Here is a 22,733-nt window from a genome sequence, read left to right on the forward strand (position 1 = left end):
AACGCACACATGCTCAGCTGGAAAACGGGTCATCCTGCCCACGACGTACCGGCTTTGCCAAGTGCCCAAATGAACCGCGCCACCGGCCTGCACAACTCAAGTGAGCTGACCAAGATGACAACTCATTCTGCCTTTGCTTAACTTTTGTGTTAATCTTTTTTATTCACTTAAACGTTTTTCTTTCTTTTTTTTTTTTTTTTTTTTTTTTTTTTTTTTTTTTTTTTTAAGACAGGGTCTCGCTCTGTCACCCAGACTGGAGTGCAGCAGTATGATCTCAGCTCACTGCAGCCTCGACTGCCTGGGCTCAAGCAATCCTCCCACCTCAGCCTCCAGAGTGGCTGGGACTACAGGCGCATGCCACCACGCCCAGCTAATTTTTGCAGAGACAGCGTTTCACCATGTTGCCCAGGCTGGTCTCAAGTCATCTGCCCACCTCAACCTCCCCAAGTGCTAGGAGTACAGGTGTGAGCCACCATGCCTGACAAAAATGTATCTTTCTTCTGATGAATGCGTATGGATCCCCTCAAAAAGCTGTTATAAAACAAGTCTCTTCCTGGTTCTGACTGCCAATGCCAAGAATGAGACTGAAGTTTGAGAAGAATTTCCCAGAATCGTCTCATACCATTTCTTCAGTGGCATGAATGAGGAGGAGGAGAAAGCTTTGCAGGCAAAAAGACTCAATTCCCCAACTGCGGCCAGACCAGAGGACGAGGTCACCCCTGCTACAGGGTGAGTCTACCCACTAGGCTGTGAGCCCCTCCCTCCCCTGCACCCCCACATTCCTCCATGAGAGGACAGCCCTCTGGGTTGCCACACCTGCCCCCCTGGAGCTCTCTAACAGCCCCCTGGAGCCTGTGCTGTTCATTCATTCACCCAACTCACTCATTCACAGTTAGGCTCCAAGAGACTGCCATGTACATAAACTCCACGTGTGCATCTGTACACATATGAGGCTACATGTGCACACACACGCGCGTGCACACACACACACACACACACACACACACACAGCTGGCCATATGTGAAGCAGAACTCATCACGTGGCCAATGGTCAGAAGCCCACTGCCCTGCAGGGTGCAGGGTCGCCAAGGTTCTGAGGGGGCCCTCTCTGCACCGTCAACGTGACCAGCACCAAGGGTTTCGCCTGCAAGCGAAAGCAAACACCTCCTTCCCTCCACGTTCACTGCCCAGTGGCAAGCTCTCTGCAACCCCAGAACCGTGGTGAGGAGCCGCCTAAACAGGCGCAACGCCCAGCTGAGGAAGGCGGCAGAAACCTAGGCATTCCAAGCACAGAAGTCACTTCTACCCCCAAGCCCACTCCTGCATCTATTTCTTCAGCCTCCAACAAAAGAATCAGGCTTACCTCGTGTAGCTTCATCCTTCTCACTCAGAGAAGACAGGCAGAGGGCCTCCATGGCCGGGTGGAAGGGGCTCCCTGCCCAGCCCTGGGCGGCCACCAGCTGCAGCATGACCGTGTTGAACAGGCAGGCCACCTCCTGCACGGGCCCTGCCAGCCCCTCGGCCCCACAGAGCCAGCTATACAGCTTGAATATGCTGCTCCGCAGGGCACTGTCCCTAACGAGGTCAGCCACGACCACAGGGTGCGGCAAAATGTGGCTCTGAAGCCAGCCAACGAGTCCTGCAGCCTCTGCCCTGCTGAGCGGATGCTCGGCCACCGACCGCAGCACCCAACTGACCACCAGGGAAGCGGCGGTGCACACGGGGCTGCGCACAGCGCTCTCGGGGCTGGCTGAGTCCACAGGCTCCTGAGTGGGGTCAGGACCCGGGATCACTGGTCCCCAGTAGGTCAAGATGGACCTCAGAAGGCCCTTGCATGTCTCCAAGGTAGACGCCATCAGCTCAGGGTCAGCCATCTCCTCTGCCTCCCCAGGCCTCCTCTTTCGGCCCCGTGGGCCTTTAGCTCGGGCTGGCATGACAGGCTTGTTCTTATCCTTCAGCATTTCTGTAAAATGCACAACGAAGGTAGTGAGACTGGGGTCTCTCCTGCCCACACAGATCCAGATGCGGGGAGCTGTCAATGGGGGAGAGGAGGTGCAGTGTGCATGTCCTGAGCACCCAGCCCTGCTCCCGTGTCAACAGCCTGGTGAGTGCTCGATGTTTCACTGTGCCTGTCGTCACTGTTGTTTATAACCAACTCATTAACCCTCGCACCATGAGGCAGGCGCCATGATCGTCCTCTTTAAACACAGGGAATCAGGGCAGCATTTCAGTCGAGGAGGCCTGGCTCCAGTCCACTCCTTAACCCTGCACTACAGGATGAGGTGGGAGCAAGTAGCTCACGGCCACCCAGGCCTCTTTACAGGTGAGCACCCTGATACTAAGGTAGGTGAAGGGACTTCTCCAAAGACAGAGAGCTAGTAAGCAGCCAGGCTGAAAGTCAAAGGCAGGCTGCCCAGATCCCTCTCCAGGCTCTGAGACAGATGTGCCCCAACTCTGAGCCTCATTAACTTTGGAAATGTGGCTGAGACACAGAGAGAGAGAGAGAGAGAAAGAGAGGGAGGGAAGGAGAGGGAAACAGAGAGGTGCTGGCTGCTCTGGGCCAGTCCTGGGTTCCAACACTCACTCACGAGCTCCCGGGCTTGGCCCTTCTCAATGACTGCTCTCAGGTCTTCTTGGAGCTTGAGGTCTCTCTCGATGAGGCTCCACTTGTGCAAGAGGACAAGGACGTCCTTGGTGGAAAGCACTGTCTCATTTACGGTGAATCTGTTCATGTCCTTGAAGGCCTGTATGACGGTGGCCCGGTACCTCAGCACGGAGTCAAGTGTCCCAAAGAAGTTGGTCAGCTGGGTGGGAGCCAAGGTGGGCCTGTTGGGAGCCAATGTTACCGACAGCCAAGGCCGCCCCCCAGCCTGGCAGCCAGCCCCACAGCAGCCTGGTGACATCACACACCAGAGGTGCACGCTGTCTCTCCAAGAACCAGGTTTGCCTGCATAGCAGACATCTAGCATGGGCCCCCGGGACACAGAAAAGGAAAAAAATGAGCCACTTAGTAAGTCACAAAGGGGACCTGGAGTCTGACCTGCACCCCAGAGGCACAGACCTCCTGAAATCCTGGCTAAACGGAGTAGCCAGACAGACAGCTTGAGGGCCAGGGTGCCAAAGCCTGCGAAGGCTCCACCCTGGGCCTGCCAATTTCTCTCGCCTCATGGACCGCCAGTCTGAAGTGAGAAAAACCCAGGGGTGCCATGGGACAATGTCACCACTTACGGCCAAAACCTGACCGATGGCCACCAGGAGGAAAAAGAGATCCCTGAATTCCAAGAAAGTGAAATCCTGTAACATCGGTTCCACACAATTGTAAACGTAAAACCAGTATTTTAAATAGCAATTGGTTCTTAGACACCAGCATGTCTTCTGACAGCCCTGCATAGGAAACGTGACTATCCACTACAGATTTCACAAATTAGTTTTGAACTATACAAAACAAAAGGCCTTCTTAGCAAGAAATTTTTCCTTTTGAGGCGACAATCCACTTGAAATCAACCTTCTGGTTCCAGTTAGCATACCCTGGCTCCCGAATCAGAAACAGTGAGTGCACAGTGTATTTTCTCTAACATGCAGAGCTGGAGGGACATTTAGTTCTTCTAAGGAAACCAAAAGCATGACTCTAAGGAATTGAATGAAAATACAAAATATTCAAGAAAATTCATGGACAGTGAATCTTCACAGGCTAACGGAGGTAGAGGCAAGTTTGGGAACACCCCATATTATGTGAGAGTCACAGGAAATATTTTACATCTATGAAACATCGCTTTATTCAAGTGTTTGAATCACAACATCCAGGTAGGTGACTCGCCTACCTGTTGAAACTGACCTCACATGATGCATATTAGGTTTTTAAAAGTGTGCTATGTTCTTGGGGCCTTGATAAGAAGCCTTATAAAGTTGAAGGGGAAAGAAAGAGCTAATAAAATAGATGTTCGGATGCTCCCTACACCTGACAATGGTACTCTGCCCCAATCAACAGCAGGCCACGGCCCAGTGTCCCCCGGGACAGCCATGGAGCTGTGACCGAGACATGGTGTCCGCAGGTGGCAGACCAACACAGCATCCAAGAGGCCAGGAGCCCCCCATGGCGGGGGCAGGACTCACCTCAGGTGCTTCATGAGCACGATGAGAACATAAAGGAACTCATTGACCAGGTGCAGGGCAAGCCGCTTGGGGGGCTCCCGGGAGCTGGGCTGGCAAGGGCGCTGGCTCTCCCACTCTGCTGCCTTGTCCCCCAGGTTGGTCACCCACAGTGTGTGCAGCAAGGAGATCACGTTAGACAGCAGCGGAGTCTCCAGAAACCTGAAATTAAGCACAGCAGCCTTCAATCTGCCACATCCTGTCCTTTCAGCAGGATCAGACTATCCCCCTCCACAATCCTATGTGCTCATCCCCTAGATAAGCACAGCCTCCAAGTGAAAACGGCGCTTGCTACACAAAGGCAGCTTTGACACAGGATAAGGCACCCAGGCTCCTTCCTAACAGAAGATTGCCCTAAGTCCTTCCAAAAAATCAGGAGCTACTGAGGCACACGAACAAAAACTCTCCTGTTCATGATAACAGCTCAGTTCCTAAAACAAGAAATTAATAGCCAGGGACATTAGCTGATCATGCCTTTTGTAAACCTGACACAGTCTTGAAGTTGATGTCCAAAGATACATCCTAGATTTCAGACGTTACTTTCTTCCCCCACCCCCGCTTTTTTTTTTTGTTTACAGACGTACTTGGATATATTACTTTCTTTTAGAGAAATTTCAGGAAATACTTTTTAAAAATGCACAAAAGGGCCTGCATTCTCTCAGGCTTATTATAGTAGTTAGCTCTTTGTAAGACAGAGCCCTCCCATCAAGTGCTGTCTGCTGTGACAGGGTCTTCTTCTCTGCAGATAGTCTCAAGCAGCAGGAGAATCAGGAATCAGTCAATCATCAAGATTCAAGCAGCAGCCCTTGGTGCTGCTCCTCTAACGCGGGCTCGTCACTGAGGACCGAGACCCTGCACTGACGCAGAGTCCTGTAACCTCATCAGCCCTGCTCTCCTGCCACCGGAGGGCTGCAGTTGCTACAGCCTTAGAGAACAGGACCCTACTTCAGAGCACGGAAGGCTGCTGGGACACGAGGGGAGGAGTCTGACCCGAGCAGAACACAGCCAGGCAGGCTGGCGGAGACTCTGCCGGATGCGAACAGCAGCTGGCGTCTGCTGTCCCATGGCAGACGAGACACTCAAGGGAAAGCTGTGAATGGAGGAAAGACATTTTGGCACTGCCAGGGGCAGGACTGCCATGCATATGGTAGCACTGGAGGACACTGCATTTCAGAGAGCATGGATTCTACTGGACATTTCCAACCAGCAACAGAGCTGGCAGCAGACATCCTCACTTCTGTTCCTTCCCTTCCCACCTGACCCACACCGCTCATGCAAAAGGGACTTACTTGCTTTCAAGGATGTGTAAAATCCATGTTAAAAGGCTATAGTCTCGTATGATTTCATAGGCAGATCTGGCAACCTGGGCAGCATTCTGTAGAATTTCCAGAATCCAGTTCTGAAAACCCCAAACAGGAAGTTACTCTTCAGCCAGGAAACCCAATTTACTTGATTAAAGAAACCGTTTCAAAAACGTGATGGTATGCCGCCATTACAGGCCGCGGCTGCAAATGAGGCCTGCTTTGCTAAGTCTGTCAGAGTGGTGGCCGCGTATGAATGCACCCTTCCCCATGAGTGACAGCCAGAGGCCACAGACTTCCCCAGCAATCTCTGAGCCCAGGGGATCCTCACTTCCACTAATCTATCATCTGGAAACAACCCACAGGCAGAGCTGCACCACAGAAACCAAATGGCCCAGACGCGCAGGGACCTGCACAGGGAGCAGGTGAGGGACCGTCTCCTGGCCAGCCTCCAGCCACATGGCCCTGTGTTTACCACCTGGAAGAGAGGGCATAAAAATGGGACTGTCCCCTGACTTGTTCCTGGGGTGCTTCAGAAGTCTCACATGCCATAAAAAACAAAAAGCTACCGCACTCAAATTCAGTTTATTCAAATGGGCTTCTTAAGAAAAGCCCTATTTACCCACAATGCACATATGAGAAACAAAAGCTGACTGAATAAAAATTAATCAAAATACCAAAGGCTTTTCCTATGTCCTTCTACCACCTACCCGTACTATTTAGAAGGCACACACACCAGCTCTGTTCCTGACTGGCTAGGTGAGGCTGCCTGTTTCAACACAACTCTTGCTTTCTAAATGAGTTCTATGACCCCCAACTTCTGTAGTAAGTAAAAGTGCCTCAGAATACCTCAGTCCCTGACAAGGCGTCTCTAGATTTTCTGACCACTCCGAAGGCTCATGATTATTGATCAGTATCCCCCCTTGATGGCCTTCGTATATATGTCAAGGGCCATACATATAGTAGGAGGCCTCAGTAAAGAGTATTCAGAGGACAAATGACACGAGGGGTCTCAACACTGCAGCCTCGAGTGACTCCGCCTGCTCCACATGCAGGGAACAGGATGGCACTGACAGTGTCTCCCCTTCCCTAACTGAGCCGGGAACAGGCTGGGAACAGAATTCACGTGGACTTGACTTCCAAATAAAACCTGAAGAAGGGGACAGGCCTCTTCCTCTCAAATGAGCTTGCGGAGCCACGTACCTGCGCCGCCTCGTCACACAGCGGGCTGTAGAAGAAGGACAGGATGATGCGGAAGACGCCGCGCCGGGCACACAGCTCATAGCAGTGCTTGTCCCGGATCCCCTGCCGCAGAAGGCCAAACACCCACTCCTGCTCCGTTTTTTGCTATAACCAGGCACACAAAAAGCCGTTGTTAAGTGAGTGAAAAGTCTTTTCATCTGACAACTGTTCCAACATCACGATTTTTAAGTGGTGGCAAAGGCTGTAACACAGCAGCCCTAACCTCCATGTCTGATTATAAAAAATCCTTGATCTCATCTTTGATTCCATTTCTTCAGGTCGGAAATAGAGGATCAAGTCAAGTTTAAACACTGAACTTAAGTCAGATAGATCTTCTATAAAAGAATATTTAATATGAATATCTAAAAAAGGAATTCAGTACCTAACCCAGTGATTTACCAAGAAAATACGATGAGAATGGGATAAAACGCAGGCCTCCGCAGCAGTTTTTCAGGTTTGAGGCACCTCGTAGGAGTGAGCTCACAGCCCGGGGACATCCCCAAAGGCAGGCCTGCGTGGCCTCGGCGCCCGCACACTGCCAGCACGACGGTGTTGGCTGAGCAGCACACAGTGTTGGTGTGGAAAGTGTCCGAGTGACAATGGCGGCCGCATAAGTCATTCAGGGGCCTGCGGAGGGCCTGGAGGACTCGGGAAGCGTACCTCAAAGTCGGAGCTGTAGAAGAACTGGTAGAAGCCAGGCACTTTGTCCATGTGCAGGTACTCATGCGACAGCAGGAAGTTGCTGACCTTCAGGTACATGTGCTCCTCTGAGAACACAGGCAGACAGTCAGCCACGACAGGCCCCAGCAGGACACCCCCTGGCCTGGCAGCGCCGAGAGGCAGGTGTTGTGGGTATCAGACATAAATCCCCTCCCAGGAACTTTCGTATCCTGACCCAGATGACTGGCTCTCGAGAATGAGAACACAGCGAGACACCTCAGCGCCACACTGCACACAGGCTTGCTCTCCAGGCTCAGAAACCACTGCTGGATGTTGAGTCCTTCAGGGACCTTGCCCCTCTCCCTCCCCAGTTCCTGTCCTGCAGCACAGGCTCAAACCAGCAGGTGGGAAGGGTGAACGTGGTCACACATCCCACAGATCAGGGCTGATACCACACCCAGCTGCTGCACCTGCTTCTAGCTTCTCACTGAAAAGAACCGTCACAGCAGGGGAGGCTCAGACACTACTGAGTGCCTCTGGAATGCACTAAAGCAGAGGCAACAGACACGCTACCCCCTGCCCCCTCTGCCTTTGGATTACCATGAGTCTCCCCGTGACCACTGCTGCCCTGCACACGTTCCACCCTGACATGTGCACCGGTGTGGGACAGGGCCACACCCAGGACCGAAAACATCATGGTTTCTGCCAATTATTTTCTTTCCTTCCCAAATCTCCAAGGCAAGTAAAACCCATGGAATAAAAATGAAATGGGAGCGGATGAAAATCAGATCTGAATTCTAATAGCAACTTGTTTATGAACTAATTATGGGGCCTTGGACAAGCTATCTAACCTTGGGAGCCTCAGTGAGTGAATGTGGGGGGTAGGGGTGGAAATAGGGTGAGTGGGGGGGGGCATTTCCTCATCTGAAATAGAGCCATGTTATACTAAAAGCACCCTGTGGTCCCTGATGGTACCATCTTTCTATGATTTTTCTCTCAATAACAAAAAAAAACTCAGAACGAGCTAACTTCTAGTCACACTATCTTAGCAGTGGTACCTCATTCCTGTAACAAAAAGGAGCCTTATTCTAATACCGTGGGTTACACATACACAGTACTCACACACCAAAAGCTCTCTAGCTAAGGACGGTGAGCCTAAGCATGAATCAATGATTCATGAATCAAAGGCAGCGATGGTTACGGAGCTAGCACTGATGGGTTTTACTATACCAGGCACTTCCACGTGTGCTCGTGTGCATGATCCAGGCCGGGTGTGGTGGCTCACACCTGTAATCCCAGCACTTTGGAAAGCTGAGGCAGGCAGATCACTTGAGCCCAGGAGTTTGAGATCAGCCTGGGCAACATAATGAAACCCTGTCTCTATAAAACATTTGCCAGGTATGGTGGCATTCACTGTAGTCCCAGCTACTCGGGAGGCTGCCTGAGGTGAGAGGGTCACCTGGGCCTGGGAGGCTGAGGCTGCTGTAAGCTGAGTTCGTACCACTGTACTCCAGCCTGGGTGACAGAGCCAGACCGTGTCTCAAAACAAAAGCACCAAAAACCAAAAAAAGTATGTGATCCTCATCACCCTCACAGCAATCCTAGAGGCAGTGGGTCCTATCATCACCGCATCTGACAGGAAGAAATGGGGATGGGGAAGTCCGGGAAGGTCTGGCTGTGTCCACACTTTTAGCCCCCGGATTCCAATATCTAGGATGTGATCAGGCCACATTTTAACATCAGTTTTACTTGCTCTCACCACAGTTTTCTGTAACTACAAGCAAATATGAATATATATACTGTTTCCCTCCATTATAGAAATGCTGTTCTGCACTTTGTTTTTCATCTCATTTTTTCTGGACTCCACCCCACCTGGGTCCACAAAGAGCTTCCTCACAACCATCACCTATGCACTGTCCAGTGCTGATGGGTGCTTCGGTGGGTCCTCATCTTCCACGATCGTGAGCACGAGTGGCCCTGAACACAGATGTGTGACCCACTGTACCTGTGGGACTAATCCCTAGAAGTGGACTTGCTCAGCCTCAACTTTTCAATCTCCCCTCAACCTCATTATGTCAGTGGTACCTGGTTTCAAAATCTGCACGGCTGCTTTGGCAATGAAGAGAGCCAAGGTAAAAGTGAGTCTCATGTCCTGAGTTCGAATCCCATTCCGGACTACATCCAACAGGTAAAGTAGCTTGAAAACAGAACAGAAAAAGAAAACATAAGATGAGCGTGTTCAGAGCCATGGTCAGTCTTATCTGGTGCAGCTGAACCGAGGCTCGGCAGGACGTGCCTGCTTCTCACATCCCAGGGGCCGCCAAGGACGAAGCTCACAGGAGCAGACACACTGCCTGCCAGCATCTCAGGAATGCTTTCCGTTTTTATTTTAGGTGTCAATCAGCAGAGAGAAGTCTGGCACCATGCCCTGAAAATCTAATCTGCTCTTGTTCCTCCAGCACCATGGGGTACAGGTTTCTGAGGTTCAGTGTGTCACGGATAACAGCCACCTTAACCACTGAGTTTAGACCAAAGAAATACTCAGTAGAAGTCAAATCATTTTGTCTACCCACAACACAAGAAAGCCCATAAGGAGAAACTGTTTTCAACTTCCACAGAGGGTTGTGGATCAAGGGCAACCTCCAGCATCACCTCCTAAGGGAACAGACTTTTGCTCTTCAGCAGAGATCTCCCGGCAACATGCCACCTCCGTGTCCCTTAGTAAATGCTTCTACTGAACCGAGTGAACAGCCAGCTTTCTGGAGCCCGCCAGGCCCACCCCCACGGCAGGATGTCCACTCTTCCCACTTACTTGGGACTGCTCTTGGAACCGTGCCCCCTCCAAGTGCGAGTAGTAGGCTCCCAGGACGTGGTAGGCTATGGCTCGCATCTGGGGGTCATAGCTGCTGAGGGCTGTGACAGTTAGGCCCAGAGCATTGGAATCCAAAAATTTTCGACAATCCACCACAAACTCTACAGGAAATAAAATACAGCATGAAGCACACACAATATGATTTCATCATTCTTGTTAACTTGGAGAATTAAATTTTTCTTGCATTTTACCAATATCAACTACATGTGCCAAATAAAAAGAATGCAAGTCTCTCTCCAACTCCTCCTAACTACTGCTGAAGTTAGACAAAAAATAAAATCTTCCTTTATGTGGCAGTAATGACCATAACTTCAGGCTCTAAAACGCTCATACATCACAACCATGATAATTTCATTACTCTCATAAACATCCAATGAGCCAGGAGAATGGAGGTGACACTGAGACCTACTGCGGAAACCCCAGCATGCCAGGGACCTGGGCAACACAAATGGGAATCAGCAGAGAAAATCCGCCCCCAGCTTCCACCTTGCTCAGCCCTCCACTGCGGGCGCCTGTTGATAAGCATCACTGAGGACAGCACACATGACAGTGAAAGCAGGGAAATGCAGCTGATGCCAACCAGCGCACAAAGGGCTCACTCACAGCCACTGTGAAACCTAGCTATTTCTTCAAACAAACACACACCTCATAGAAGAGTGGTTCACCAGGCTTAAGTCCAGAGAGACTGCTGCCTGGTATCCACTTGCCATTTGTGAGGCCTAGAGAAGCTGACAATCACTGCAGGAGAGAAGAAGACCCAGAGATGGAGAAGGCCAGACACACGAGGGGATATGCCTTACCGCAACCTAGAGGGCTCTCCACTAATACAACTGAAGATACTTCACCCCTCTTTAATGATTAATTCTTAATCTGATCATGAAAATTATCCACAATGATGTTCTCAAGATTGAGTGACCTGTGGCTTAATTGGGAACCAAACACAAGTCAACTGAAATGACTACTCCAAATGAGTGATCATGGAATATACTATCAATAAGAGACAGCAGCTGGGCGAGGTGGTTCACGCCTGTAATCCCAGCACTTTGGAAGGCGAGGTGGACAGATCACAAGGTCAAGAGATCCAGACCATCCTGGCTAACACAGTGAAACCCCATCTCTACTAAAAATACAAAAAAATAGCCGGGTGTGGTGGCAGGCACCTGTAGTCCCAGCCACTCGGGAAGCTAAGGCAGGAGAATCACTTGAACCAGGGAGGCAGAGCACGCAGTGAAACGAGACAGTGCCACTGCACTCCAGCCTGGGCAACAGAGCAAGACTCTGTCTCAAAAAAAAAAGAGATAGTCCATTGATGACATTTTTAAAAGTTAGGGAAAGATTAAGCATGTTAAGCAGGGACACAGAAGATCCAAAAACCCAAAATCAAGCTCTAGAAATGAAAACTAAAATATCTGACATGAAAAATGCATTGGATGGTGAGAGGGTTTGGATTTGTGCCCCTACCCAAATCTCATGTCGAATTATAAACCGCCATGTTGGAGGCAGGGGCCCTGGTAGGAGGTGACTAGATGGCGGGGCAGATTTCCCCCTTGCTGTTCTCATGAGAATGAGTGAGTTCTCACAAGAGCAGGTTGTTTACAAGCAGGTGGCACTGCCCCACTTCCCCCTGCTCCAGCCAGGGAAGACGTGCCTGTTTCCCCTTCACCTTCCACCATGATTGAAAGTTTCCCGAGGCCTCCCCGCCATGCTTCCGGTACAGGCTATGAAACCACGAGCCAATCAAACCTCTTTTCTTAATAAATTATCCAGTCTCAGGTTCTTTATACCAGTGCAAGAACGGACTAATAGAGATGGGATTATCGGAGATTAGACACTAGTTTCGGTTTCTAAAAAGATTAGTGAATTTAAGACAGCATGAGAAACTATCCAAGCTCAAACACACAGAGGAAAAACAGGAACAGACGTGAGTGTCCGGGGAGGGGGGTGTAATTAGGGTCCCTGAAAAAATATGAGGAAATAATGGCCAGAACTTTTGTAACTCTGACCAAAAAAACTATAAACCTAGACGGCCAACATACTCATTAACATGAAACATTAAGAAAATCATGCAAGCATTATTACAAATAAAACATATATATAAAAGAAGAAAACCACACCAAAGCACATCATGATCCAATTGTTTGACATCGGTGATTTAAAAAATCTTAAGAGCAGCCATATGGCACACAGGAGAATGAAGATAAGAAGAATGGCAGATTTCTTGTCAGAAACAACCCAATTCAGAAACTAGCGGAGCAACTTCTTTAAAGTACTGTAAGGAAAAAAACTGTCAACTCTGAATTCTGTACCCCATCAAAATCCTTCAAAAGTTTAGACATTTTTCAGACACAAAAAGGCTAAAAGAATTGGTCACCAGTAGACTTGAACTATAAGAATTCTTAAAGGAGGTATTTTAGGAAGAAAAATAATGACACCAGATAGAAATCTAGATCTACACAAAGGAATGGTCACAATGTGGCAAATATCAAATATTTACACTTCTTTTAAAAATAATGACAATTTGAAACAAAAACAGTATTGTAGGGTTTATGGCACATTGAAGTGTAATGCGTAATAAGAATAGCAGAGAAGCCAGAAAGAAGGAAATGGATCTATACTGTTACAACGTTCTTATACTATACATGAAGTGGTATCATCTCACTTGAAGATAAACTATAATAGATTGAAGATGTGTACTATAAACACTCAAGTAACCAGTAAAAATATGCATGCATGCACTCACACACACGTACAAGTTGCAGCTAAGTCAACAAAAAAGATAAAATGGAGTCAGATCAATAATTACATTAAATATAAATGGTGCATCCGCTCCAATTAAAAGGTAGAGATGGTCAGATTAGATAAAAAGCAGAACCTAGGTACATGCTGCCTTCAAGAAACCCACTTTCAATATCAAGATACAGACTAAAATTGAAAGGATGAAAAGAGCATAGTCAGATGACTCTTGGGCATAGCAGTTTAGGAACAAAATTTTCTAATTCTCTTATTTCTTTTTTTTTTTTTTAATTTAAGACAGAGCCTCCTTTGTCACCCAGGCTGGAATGCAGTGGCATGATCTTGGCTTACTGCAACCTCTGCCTTCCAGATGTAAGCAATTCTTGTGCCTCAGCCTCCTGAGTAGCTGGTACTACAGGCATGTACCACCACACCCAGCTAAGTTTTGTATTTTTAGTATAGATGGGGTCTTGCCATGTTGGCCAGGCTGGACTCAAACTCCTGGCCTCAAGTGATCAGCCCACCTTGGCCTACTACAGTGCCGGGATTACAGGCATGAGTCACCATGCTCGGCCTAATTTTCTTATTTTTCACAAGTGACTGTTTTTGATAAGAAGGGAAAAGAAATCCAAAAAGCTTTAAAAGCACCAAACTGGATAAAATTATATTGTTTTAGAAAAGATGGGATAAATGTGTTTGAGAGACACCTACATAACTACATACCAAATACAGGTAAATGGAATGTATATGGGAAAGAGAACAGTCTAATCATTTAGTTTATACTCACAAAAGCAGATAACACCCAGCTGGCTGGGATATTTTTAGCAATCACTGACATTCTAAGACAAATGGATTTTCCACGTGTCCATGAGGAAAAGTCAATTTCCTGTTTTGGGCTCATCTCTGCTACTCTATGAAAATCTTGGCTTTGTAACACTTACGGAAAAGAGCTGCCATCAAGATGTTGAAAACTAACAGGCTATTTAAAAAGTTACAAATGCCCTTCTCTTTGTTTCAAGAACCTCATGAATAGCAACTTGGCCTTAACAGACCTTCAGATCAAAATGGCTTAACCAGGACAGTTATCAAGGATTGAAATCAAAACTGTCCCAAAACTGGGTTTAATGGCTGACACCTACAATCCCCCAGCAACTTGGAAGGCTGAGGTGGGAGGATTACTTGGGGTCAGGAGTTCTCCTGACAACACAGAGAGATAGTCTCTACCAAAAAAAGAAAAATTAGCTAGGCATGGTGGTGGTACACTTAGTCCTAGCTACTCAGGAGGCTGAGGCAGGAGGATAGCTTGACCAGGAGTTTGGGTATACAGTGAGCCACGATCATGCCACTGCACTCCAACCTGGGCAACAGAGTGAGACCCCGACTCTTAAAAAAAAAGGTGTCTCAGTTTTAGTAGGCTTCAGTAGCAGTACAACTGTGCTGCTGGAGCACCAAAAATCTTCCTTACACCTCTTCTTCCATAATATCCCCCAGAGACACCCCACTGGACTAGAGTCATCACAGTGAGAAGGGTCAGAGGAACCTGCTGGTCATCTGGTAATGAGGCTCAGAGAATTGCAAATAGGGCTTTCTGTTCTGACTGCCTTGTGGCATGTGTGAATTATAAGCTGTAGATTTCAGCCCAGTTCTGTTGAGGACAAGAGTTTGCTGTGGAAAAAGCATTTGTCACTGCCATTGCTAACAGCCTTGGCTGGCCGTTTCTTGGCCAAGGACTCAAAGAAGGGAAGCAGTAAGGTTAAAAAAATAGGTTCCCATTTTCAGCAAAGGGCTGAAAATGGAGCAATGAGACTGTAAATACTCTCAAGACTGGCAGCCATATATAAAAATTAATCATATGTGCAATTTAGGATTGCAGTTCGTTTAGCAATCGTGGACCCAGGTGCCACTGCAGGAAGTAAAAATATACTGTTGAGAATTTCTGCTGCACTCTGCACAGCTGATTCTCATAAACATCACATGGCATAAATGCAGCTTGGTAGAAAAGATGACATCATGTGTATCGCCATTTACGTGAAGTTCCAAAGCAGGATGCTGGCCCCTTCTAGGGAAGAGGGGCTTGAGGAGCTGCTTATTGCTCTATGCCCTGATGTGGCTGGTGGTATCACCACCAGTGTACAAATTATATGTGCACCAGAACTGACACCGTGCACACATAATTTGTATACTGTTCTATGCATCACACTTCAACTATTTTAGTGCCAGGAATTTGCCCCTTCCAATGAATGGGTGTGCTTCCTTTCAGCAGTCGGTGAAATCTGTTTAAAAGCAGGACCCCATTTTTTGTTCAGGATGACAAGATGCCCAGAGCAACATCTAAGAAACTTACTTTTCAGAGAGTGGTTTTCGTTTGTTTTGTTTGGGTATATCCATTTCCCTCTCCACCTCCACGCCTTTTGAAATGTTCTACTTTGATGTGAATTTTTCTTGTAAATTTTTGGCTGCTGCAAATCCTTTTCAAGATTGGGAGAGACAAGCTCTGCAAATTTTTCTACCTATATTAAACCAATAAAACTTAAAATACGACATATTTGGAAATTTAAAGGAAACTGGTACCTGGTACATTTTCCTAATTTGAAAGACCATTTACTAATGACAGCTCTTCAAAAAAGTCCTCCCAGACCAAGAAAAAAAAAACACACACAGTACACTCCAGCTTTCATGAAAATTAACAACCTGATTTTGCCATTAAACATTTTCCAAGCCTTTTTCTCCTGAAAGTTCTATTGTGAGACAGAGGATCGATGAAATGATTTGCTATAATTCACTAAAGTTAAAATGTCCAGTAGTCTTGCAATTTTTAGAGTATAGGAAATTTGTTTCCGTGTTTGATGAGTAACAGACTTAGCCAGCACCATCGAGGCACGGGGGAAATCAGAAGAGCTTCCTAGCCACAGACTAGGAGATCTGCCACAGTTAGCCTGCTGCCAAAAATCGCCATCAGGGCAATTAAGATATCCATGTGCTATTAACCGTAATCTGACATTTGTATGAACTCCCCCTGCTCTCTTGCAAACAAAATCCAGCTTCAGCAACAGAGCACAGTACTCACCAAGGGGAGCTAGAGCCAACACAAAGGCCTATTGATGGGAAGAGCTCTAAGAAATCCCAGCCTCTTTGATCTTTTTAAAAGGGATATAAAGGGCACTGATAGAGGATTGGCAAATCTATTCAGAAGTAGGCGAATTTGTAGAGAAAAAGAACATTTCAAGTTTAAAAAGGAGGAAAACAGGATGAAGAGTGCAACATGGTCTCCCCAGTGCACCGAAATCTCCCCAGTGATGAAGTCTGGGAGTTCATTCAGGGATCATGCGAACCAGCCCAAAAGCAAAATGCGTGTCTCCACGCCCCCAGCACACCCCACTGGAATCTCAAGTTAGACCTAGGAAAACAAGAGGAACTGTAACAGTTCTCCCTCTAGAATGAAGAAACCATGGCCAGAGGTAGAGCAGGAAGGAGGTTTTCCCTGTACATCCTTCAGCACCTGCTGAATTTTAAAATACAAATGTATTACCTAATGTTAAAAATTAATTAACTTAAATTTCCCAATTCTGACAAGATGGAGTAGACGTGCTTTTTCCTATTCTTCCTATCAAGCACAACTGAAAATACTTAACATCATATGTAGAATAAACATAAGATGATTCCGAAAGGTAGAAAGAAAGCAGACCAGCCAGAGACCTTGAGACCCAAAGAACAAGGTAGTGAGTTCCTGGGTTGTCGTCTTGCCTCATTTGTCCTAGGCTTACGGGTCAAGTCAGCAGCCTGGAAACGTGGACAGGCTCTCACACACAGGAAAGCCAGAACAAAAGCCTGTTCTCTCTGACAAAAAAAGAATGGAAAAAAGCCTGCCTAAGACAGAAAACTTTGAGAAAGTAACGGTGATACTTAGCCAAACACTTCACTGCGCCCCACTCCCAGCCATGCCAGCAAAGGTGGAGCCTAAACTCCCACTCCTGCCAGGCTGGAAGAAGGAGCCCCAAATCCCTGTTGGGGTGGCATCAGAGAATGCCAAGTAGGGAGGCAGGGTGTTCCTCTCCCGGGCAGTGACAGTACACTCTGTCTGCCCCAACTGGGGTGTCAGAGGAAGCCTAGCAGAGAGCAAGGACTTTCAGCATGCCCAGCAGTGACACGACTGCCCCTACTTTTACCCCTCCCCGCCAGGAAAGACCTGGGAGTCCCAGTGGGCAGCTGGGACCCCCACCTGGGCAGCAGTCACAAGGGGGCCAGATGGACTTTTCAACACACAGAGGCTGTAACAACTGACAACAGCAGGCAAAGCAGTGTGAACCAAGACCCAAATCTTACACCTCACAGTAGAATGAGCTCAAAACAGAGCCCGGGCTTAAATGTAAAAAGTAAGACTAGAAACTTTTACATAGAAACAGAAGAAAAATTCCTTAGGGCCTAGGGGTAGACAGAGTTCTTAAGGTGCCAAAAGCATGATCCATAAAGGAAAAACTGACACACAGGAATTCATCAAAATTAAAAGGTTTTGCTCTGTGAAAGAGCCTGTTAAGAGGATTAACAGATAAGCTACAGATTGTTAGATATTTGTAAACCACAAATCCTTCCAAGGACTAGTATCCAGAATATATAAAGAACACTCAAAACTCAATAGTTTAAACAAACAACAACAAAGAACCCAAAATACAAACACACAAAAAATCCCAAAACTCAATAGTTCAAAAAACAAAAATTCCCATTAGAAAATAGGCAAAAGGCATGAACAGACATTTCCCCAAAGAGGATGTGCAGATAGCAAATAAGCCACAGGACATTCAACATCATTAGCCATTAAAAAAATGCAAATTCAAGCCACAGTGAGCTGTCCCTACACACTGTGAGAATGCCTCAACCAACAGACCTGACCAGCCTGGGAAGACCAACCTCAGTGTTCGTCAATGTGTGCTGCATGGACATGTTTCCCTCTCTCCCCACAACCCCTTTACCCACAAAGACTCCCACTCTGAGGTACTAGACACAAACTATAATTTCCAAAATGTACTTAAGCCAAGAAAAAGGCAAGCTCAGCAGGCTGACCCCTTTGCAGGAATCCAATTTCTCATTTCTGTTGGCATTTGACCAGTAACTAGTAAAAATCCAGAAAATGCTCATCATTAGAAATTAGGAAAACATCAAGGACAAAGGGACATTCCCAGATTTTAAAATTACATTTTTTTTTTAAATCACTGTACGTTCAAAACACTAACTATGACTTTGCTGAAAACCACTGGAATGAAAAGACGAGAGGACGGCTGAAGATCCCTTAAGAATGATTTCCAAGATTCAGGTCCTCATCTGGTAATTATGGGAATAATTATCATAATCGACCCAACCTCTGAAAAGTCATGCATAGCAGGCCCTGACCTCAGAGAAGGCTGCAGTTACCTGGCCTGGTCAGCTCACTGAAGAGCTGGAGAAGAAAGCAGGGGTCGTAGAGGCCATCAAGCTCCACCCTGCTCTTGTCTTTGAAAATCGGCTCCTGTGTGTCCTGAAAGAGCCAAAACCAACAAAAATGTGTGATTCAACCTCACAAATGTAACGCAGGTTGAGTATCCCTTATCTGAAACACCTGGGATCAGAAATGCTTCAGATTTTGGAATATTGGCATACATAATGAGATATCTTGGGGATGAGTGCCAAGTCTAAACACACAAATCATTTGTTTCATATGCCCATAATACATAGTCTGCAGGTAACTTTACATAGGAATTGAAGATAATTTTGTGCATGAAACAAAGTCTCTGTACACTGAACCTCAGGAAAGCAAAGGGTGTCACTATCTCATGTTAGCGCTCAAAAAGCTTCAAATTTTGGAGCATTTCGGATTTGGGATTTTCAGATTAGAGATTCTCAAACTGTATGAACTAACAGTTTACCTGCTATTGCCAGACCTCAAATTATTTTGAATATTTCAGGGCATAAAACAAAGTGCTCTGTAAAAAGCAGTGCTTGCACATGAACTGTCAGGGCCCTTGGGATGTGCTGCAAAATCACCTTTGTGGGGGCAGAGGAGGGCAGTGGTATAAACAGAACAAGTGGGGCCAGTGCAGCCCATTGCTACAGCTGGGTGGTGGCTTATGAGGGTCTGGTCTCGCACTTTTATATGTGATAAGATTTTTACTTAATAAAAAGGTAAACAACAAGAAAAATGAAGCTGAGGGTGCAGATGGAGCCCCTGCGGCTGGGGTGGGGGGGCCGGGTAGGGACAGAACAGCAGCAGCCGCACCTCGGGGGGCAGCAGCCTCCGGTTCTGGGGAAAGTGCAGGATGGTCTGCATCATCCGGTCCCGGTCCAGTAGGCGGAGGATGTCCCCGACGCTTGGCTGCTGCCACAGCGACTTGCCCAGGCTCCGGCACGTCTTGTGATGCTCCACGGCCGCTGGGCCCCACAGCAGCACCCTAGAGCCAGAAAAGGGAAAAGAGACTGGTCACAGGCCCCACCGGGAACAGAATTAATCACGGTAATGACCACAACAGGTAGCAGTTGTCAGGTACTGTTCTGGGCATGTGTCGTGTTACATCACTCAATCCCATCACAGCTTATGAAGTGGGTGGTGCTGATGGTGATGCTGAGGGTGGGTGACAGTGGCGGTGACGATGACAGAAGCCAGCATCTACACAGAGCTTATGACATGCAGGCCCTGTTCTCAGCCCTTCATGTAGATCAGTTCACTCAATCTGCACAACAACTCCACAAGGTGGGTACTATTATCATCCCCCTTGTGCAAATGGGGAAAGAGGTGCAGAGAGGATTAAGCAGTTGCTCAGCTGGTCACCTGCCCAGATGGTATGCTGCAGGGCTGGGATTCAGACTCAAGAAGTCTGGCTCCTGAGTCCATGCTAGACCACAGCGGCAGAATCCTGATCTCTCACTGCTCACACATGGCCACAAGTGAACCAGGTCTGTCTGCACAGGCCTTTCAGCTAAGCCCACCATGTGTATGCTGTACACGGCCTTCACACCACAAATGCCACCGCAGCTGTCAGAGGCCACCTTGCCTCCCTCCTAGAAAATGACCCCAGCCTCCTGCTTCCCCAATCTCTTCTCCTCTCTTTCCCTATCCATTGCACGGCTGCTCCTGAAGCCCAGCTCTGATGAGGACCAAGTCTGCTGTCTCCCAGATGGAATGGAAATGCTTCCGTCTGGTACTTCCACCTTCCACTGTCAACCCATTAGGCCTTCCCATTGCCTGCTTCCCTGCACACATCCTATGACCTCGATAAGCCGGCCCACTCAACCTTTCCCCAAATGTCCTGATTTTCCACCTCATGCATGCTGTTTCCCCCTCCAGCTGCCTCAGGCCCCTCTGCCAACCTCACCTCAATTAAATCCCCCAACTGGCCAAATGCTAACCCTGGCACAACGCACTCCCTGTCGATCCCTGGGCACATAGGGCCTGGCTCTTGGTGCTCCTGGAAGAGCTGGTTTACACCACAGTGCATGAGTCAGCTGCCACTTTAAAAAGGGCTAAATTTCTGACAGTCTGATACATTCAGCAGACAGGAAGACTGTGGCTCATTCCTGTAGGTTTTCCTGACAGCACTGAACCCAGAGCCTCCAGGCACTCAAGGAGCATCTATAGTGCTAAATACTTCTAAACAAAATTCTTCTAAATCCAGACTCGCTTCTGTGCAAGTAAACAACAGTCACTAATGGTAGAAAAGGGAAGAATCATCCTTTCAGGGATGCTCGCTGTTCACCCCGGTTTCTGGCAGGCAGGTAACCCATGTGCCAGGCACGCTCAGCAGACTGCCCACCACTGACAGGCGGGAGAACCGCCACGGAGCGTCCAGCATCCCCAGCACAGCTCCCCGAGCTCAGGCCTGCTCCGTCATCTAAGGATGGGACGTTTACTTTGTTTGTGGAAATACTCTGTGCCCCTTAGAGCCACAGAGCTGGTGAGCTGCACATCCTTGATTCGCTCTTCCCCTGGGAGCTGAAACTAGATTCCCTTCACAACCAGCCCTAACCTGCGACTCCCTGGGCAGCCTGGCTGGGCTTTCACTGCTCTCTGTGTTAGAGGGTGTTCTCCTGCAGAAATGGGCAGCTGGAACAATGCCTCACTGTGGTAAAACCCGCTTGCAATTTGTTCTCCCCTCTCCCTCACATAAGAAGGACTGCTGGCTGGGCACGGTGGCTCACACCTGTAATCCCAGCACTTTCAGAGGCTGACACCAAGGCAGACAGATCACAAGGTCAAGAGATCGAGATCATCCTGGCTAACATGGTAAAATCCCGTCTCTACTAAAAATACAAAAAATTAGCCGGGCGTGGTGGCATACACCTGTAGTCCCAGCTACTCAGGAGGCTGAGGCAGGAGAATTGCTTGAACCCAGGAGGCAGAGGTTGCAGTGAGCTGAGATTGCACCACGGCACTCCAGCCTGGGCAACAAGAGTGAAACTCTGTCTCCAAAAAAAAAGGACTGTTCTACTCCAGAACGGACATAACTGACAGAGCACCAGCTCTGATGCCGAGGGCAAGGCTGGTGCAGGAGAAAGGAGAAGGGTTTCTATGCAAGCCCTAGGCATTCTTAAGAGACAGAAAAAAGTGTTTTAATTTCCCTTTTCTTTGTTTTTTTGGGGGGAGTGGGGGGAGATAGTTTCCGAGCGGATACAGCTCTTATCTTTAAACAAAGTACCGTGCAGTGGACATTGTTTTCTCCTCCCTGTGAGCACTCCTGAACGATCTTCCTTGGCCCAGTCGGCCCACCTCCTGTCTGAACACACATGCACACATATTGAGCAGATGCGCAGGTGCTAGTCCCAAATGGCAAGGATAAAAGAAGGCTCTAGGGCAGCAAAGAGGACCCCAATGCTTAGCTGCGGCACTCGCAGAGGTGAGGCAGGGCCCACAGGGAAAAGCGTCACGCCCAGCCCTGCAGGACCAAAGCCTGTCTAACCAAGAGACTGGGAGCCCAGGAAAGAGAGACACACATGCACCCATGAACACACATACACACATAGGCAAGCACGCACACACATGCGCACACACACACAGACATACGCACCCATGCACGCACAGACAAAAAAGTAGATTTTACGTAGTTAGGCCCTAACACTTCCCCTGAAATCCCTATGGTATAAGTCAGTCTACCTAAAGGGATGAGGAGAAAAGTTTTCAGAAAAATTAACCAAACGAAACACCACAGCCTACCCAAAAGTGAGCCTGGGGCAATTCCAGACAGGCAGGCACCCATCGGTCAGCTGGAGCGGCTGCCCAGGTGCCTTATGGCAAGAGGCCAAGCTTCCCCAGAGCAGCCTCCAGAAGCCGGTGAGTCAGGGGAGTGCTGTCTGCCTCACTCTTTCCCTGAGAGCCAAAATGGAATGAGAGAAATCTCAAGTCTGGAGCTCACTGCGTGGAGAGGGGGCTGCGACCTCAGGGCCTGGTCCACCTCTAGCCCAACACTCACCTGAAGTTGATGAGGCTGAGCTTGTTCTGCTCATATGCTCGAAGCAGAAGTAAAATCTTCTGGTCTACAAAGTCAACACAGGATGGGTTTAGAAAGCTGAACCTGACACCACCCGCTCACACCACCTGCCCACATACCCTCCCCTGCGCAAAAGACCTGGTCCTCACATCTTCACCCTGCTCTCACCACCAGGTCCTCGTATCCTTCCCCTGTTTACAACCCCCTTGCTCACACCCCCAAGTCCCAACTCCCTATCCCCAAAACATCCCCGCCCTCACTCCCTCCCCCTGCTCACATCCTCACACCCCCTGGCCCTCACTCCCTCCCCCTGCTCACACCCTCACA

At 48.3% G+C, this 22,733-nt stretch overlaps 1 protein-coding gene across 3 annotated transcripts in view; it reads right to left on the reverse strand.

Annotated features, from left to right (window-relative positions):
* Nucleotides 1–22,733, reverse strand: part of URB1 (URB1 ribosome biogenesis homolog) — a 75,001-nt gene that overhangs the window by 885 nt on the left and 51,383 nt on the right. For all 3 annotated transcript variants that reach the window (XM_017526092.2, XM_017526090.2, XM_017526091.2), the window contains exons 28-38: nt 22,389–22,452; nt 19,205–19,376; nt 18,364–18,466; nt 10,165–10,325; nt 9,438–9,549; nt 7,353–7,459; nt 6,654–6,797; nt 5,439–5,548; nt 4,114–4,311; nt 2,585–2,826; nt 1,364–1,963 (exon numbers count right to left, since the gene is read on the reverse strand). In XM_017526092.2, the coding sequence (XP_017381581.1) occupies nt 1,364–1,963; nt 2,585–2,826; nt 4,114–4,311; nt 5,439–5,548; nt 6,654–6,797; nt 7,353–7,459; nt 9,438–9,549; nt 10,165–10,325; nt 18,364–18,466; nt 19,205–19,376; nt 22,389–22,452 (2,013 nt within the window). The remainder of the gene's footprint in view (nt 1–1,363; nt 1,964–2,584; nt 2,827–4,113; nt 4,312–5,438; nt 5,549–6,653; nt 6,798–7,352; nt 7,460–9,437; nt 9,550–10,164; nt 10,326–18,363; nt 18,467–19,204; nt 19,377–22,388; nt 22,453–22,733) is intronic.

This window comes from Cebus imitator, unplaced genomic scaffold (genome assembly GCF_001604975.1).
Source record: "Cebus imitator isolate Cc_AM_T3 unplaced genomic scaffold, Cebus_imitator-1.0 Scaffold41, whole genome shotgun sequence".
Lineage (NCBI taxonomy): Eukaryota > Metazoa > Chordata > Mammalia > Primates > Cebidae > Cebus > Cebus imitator.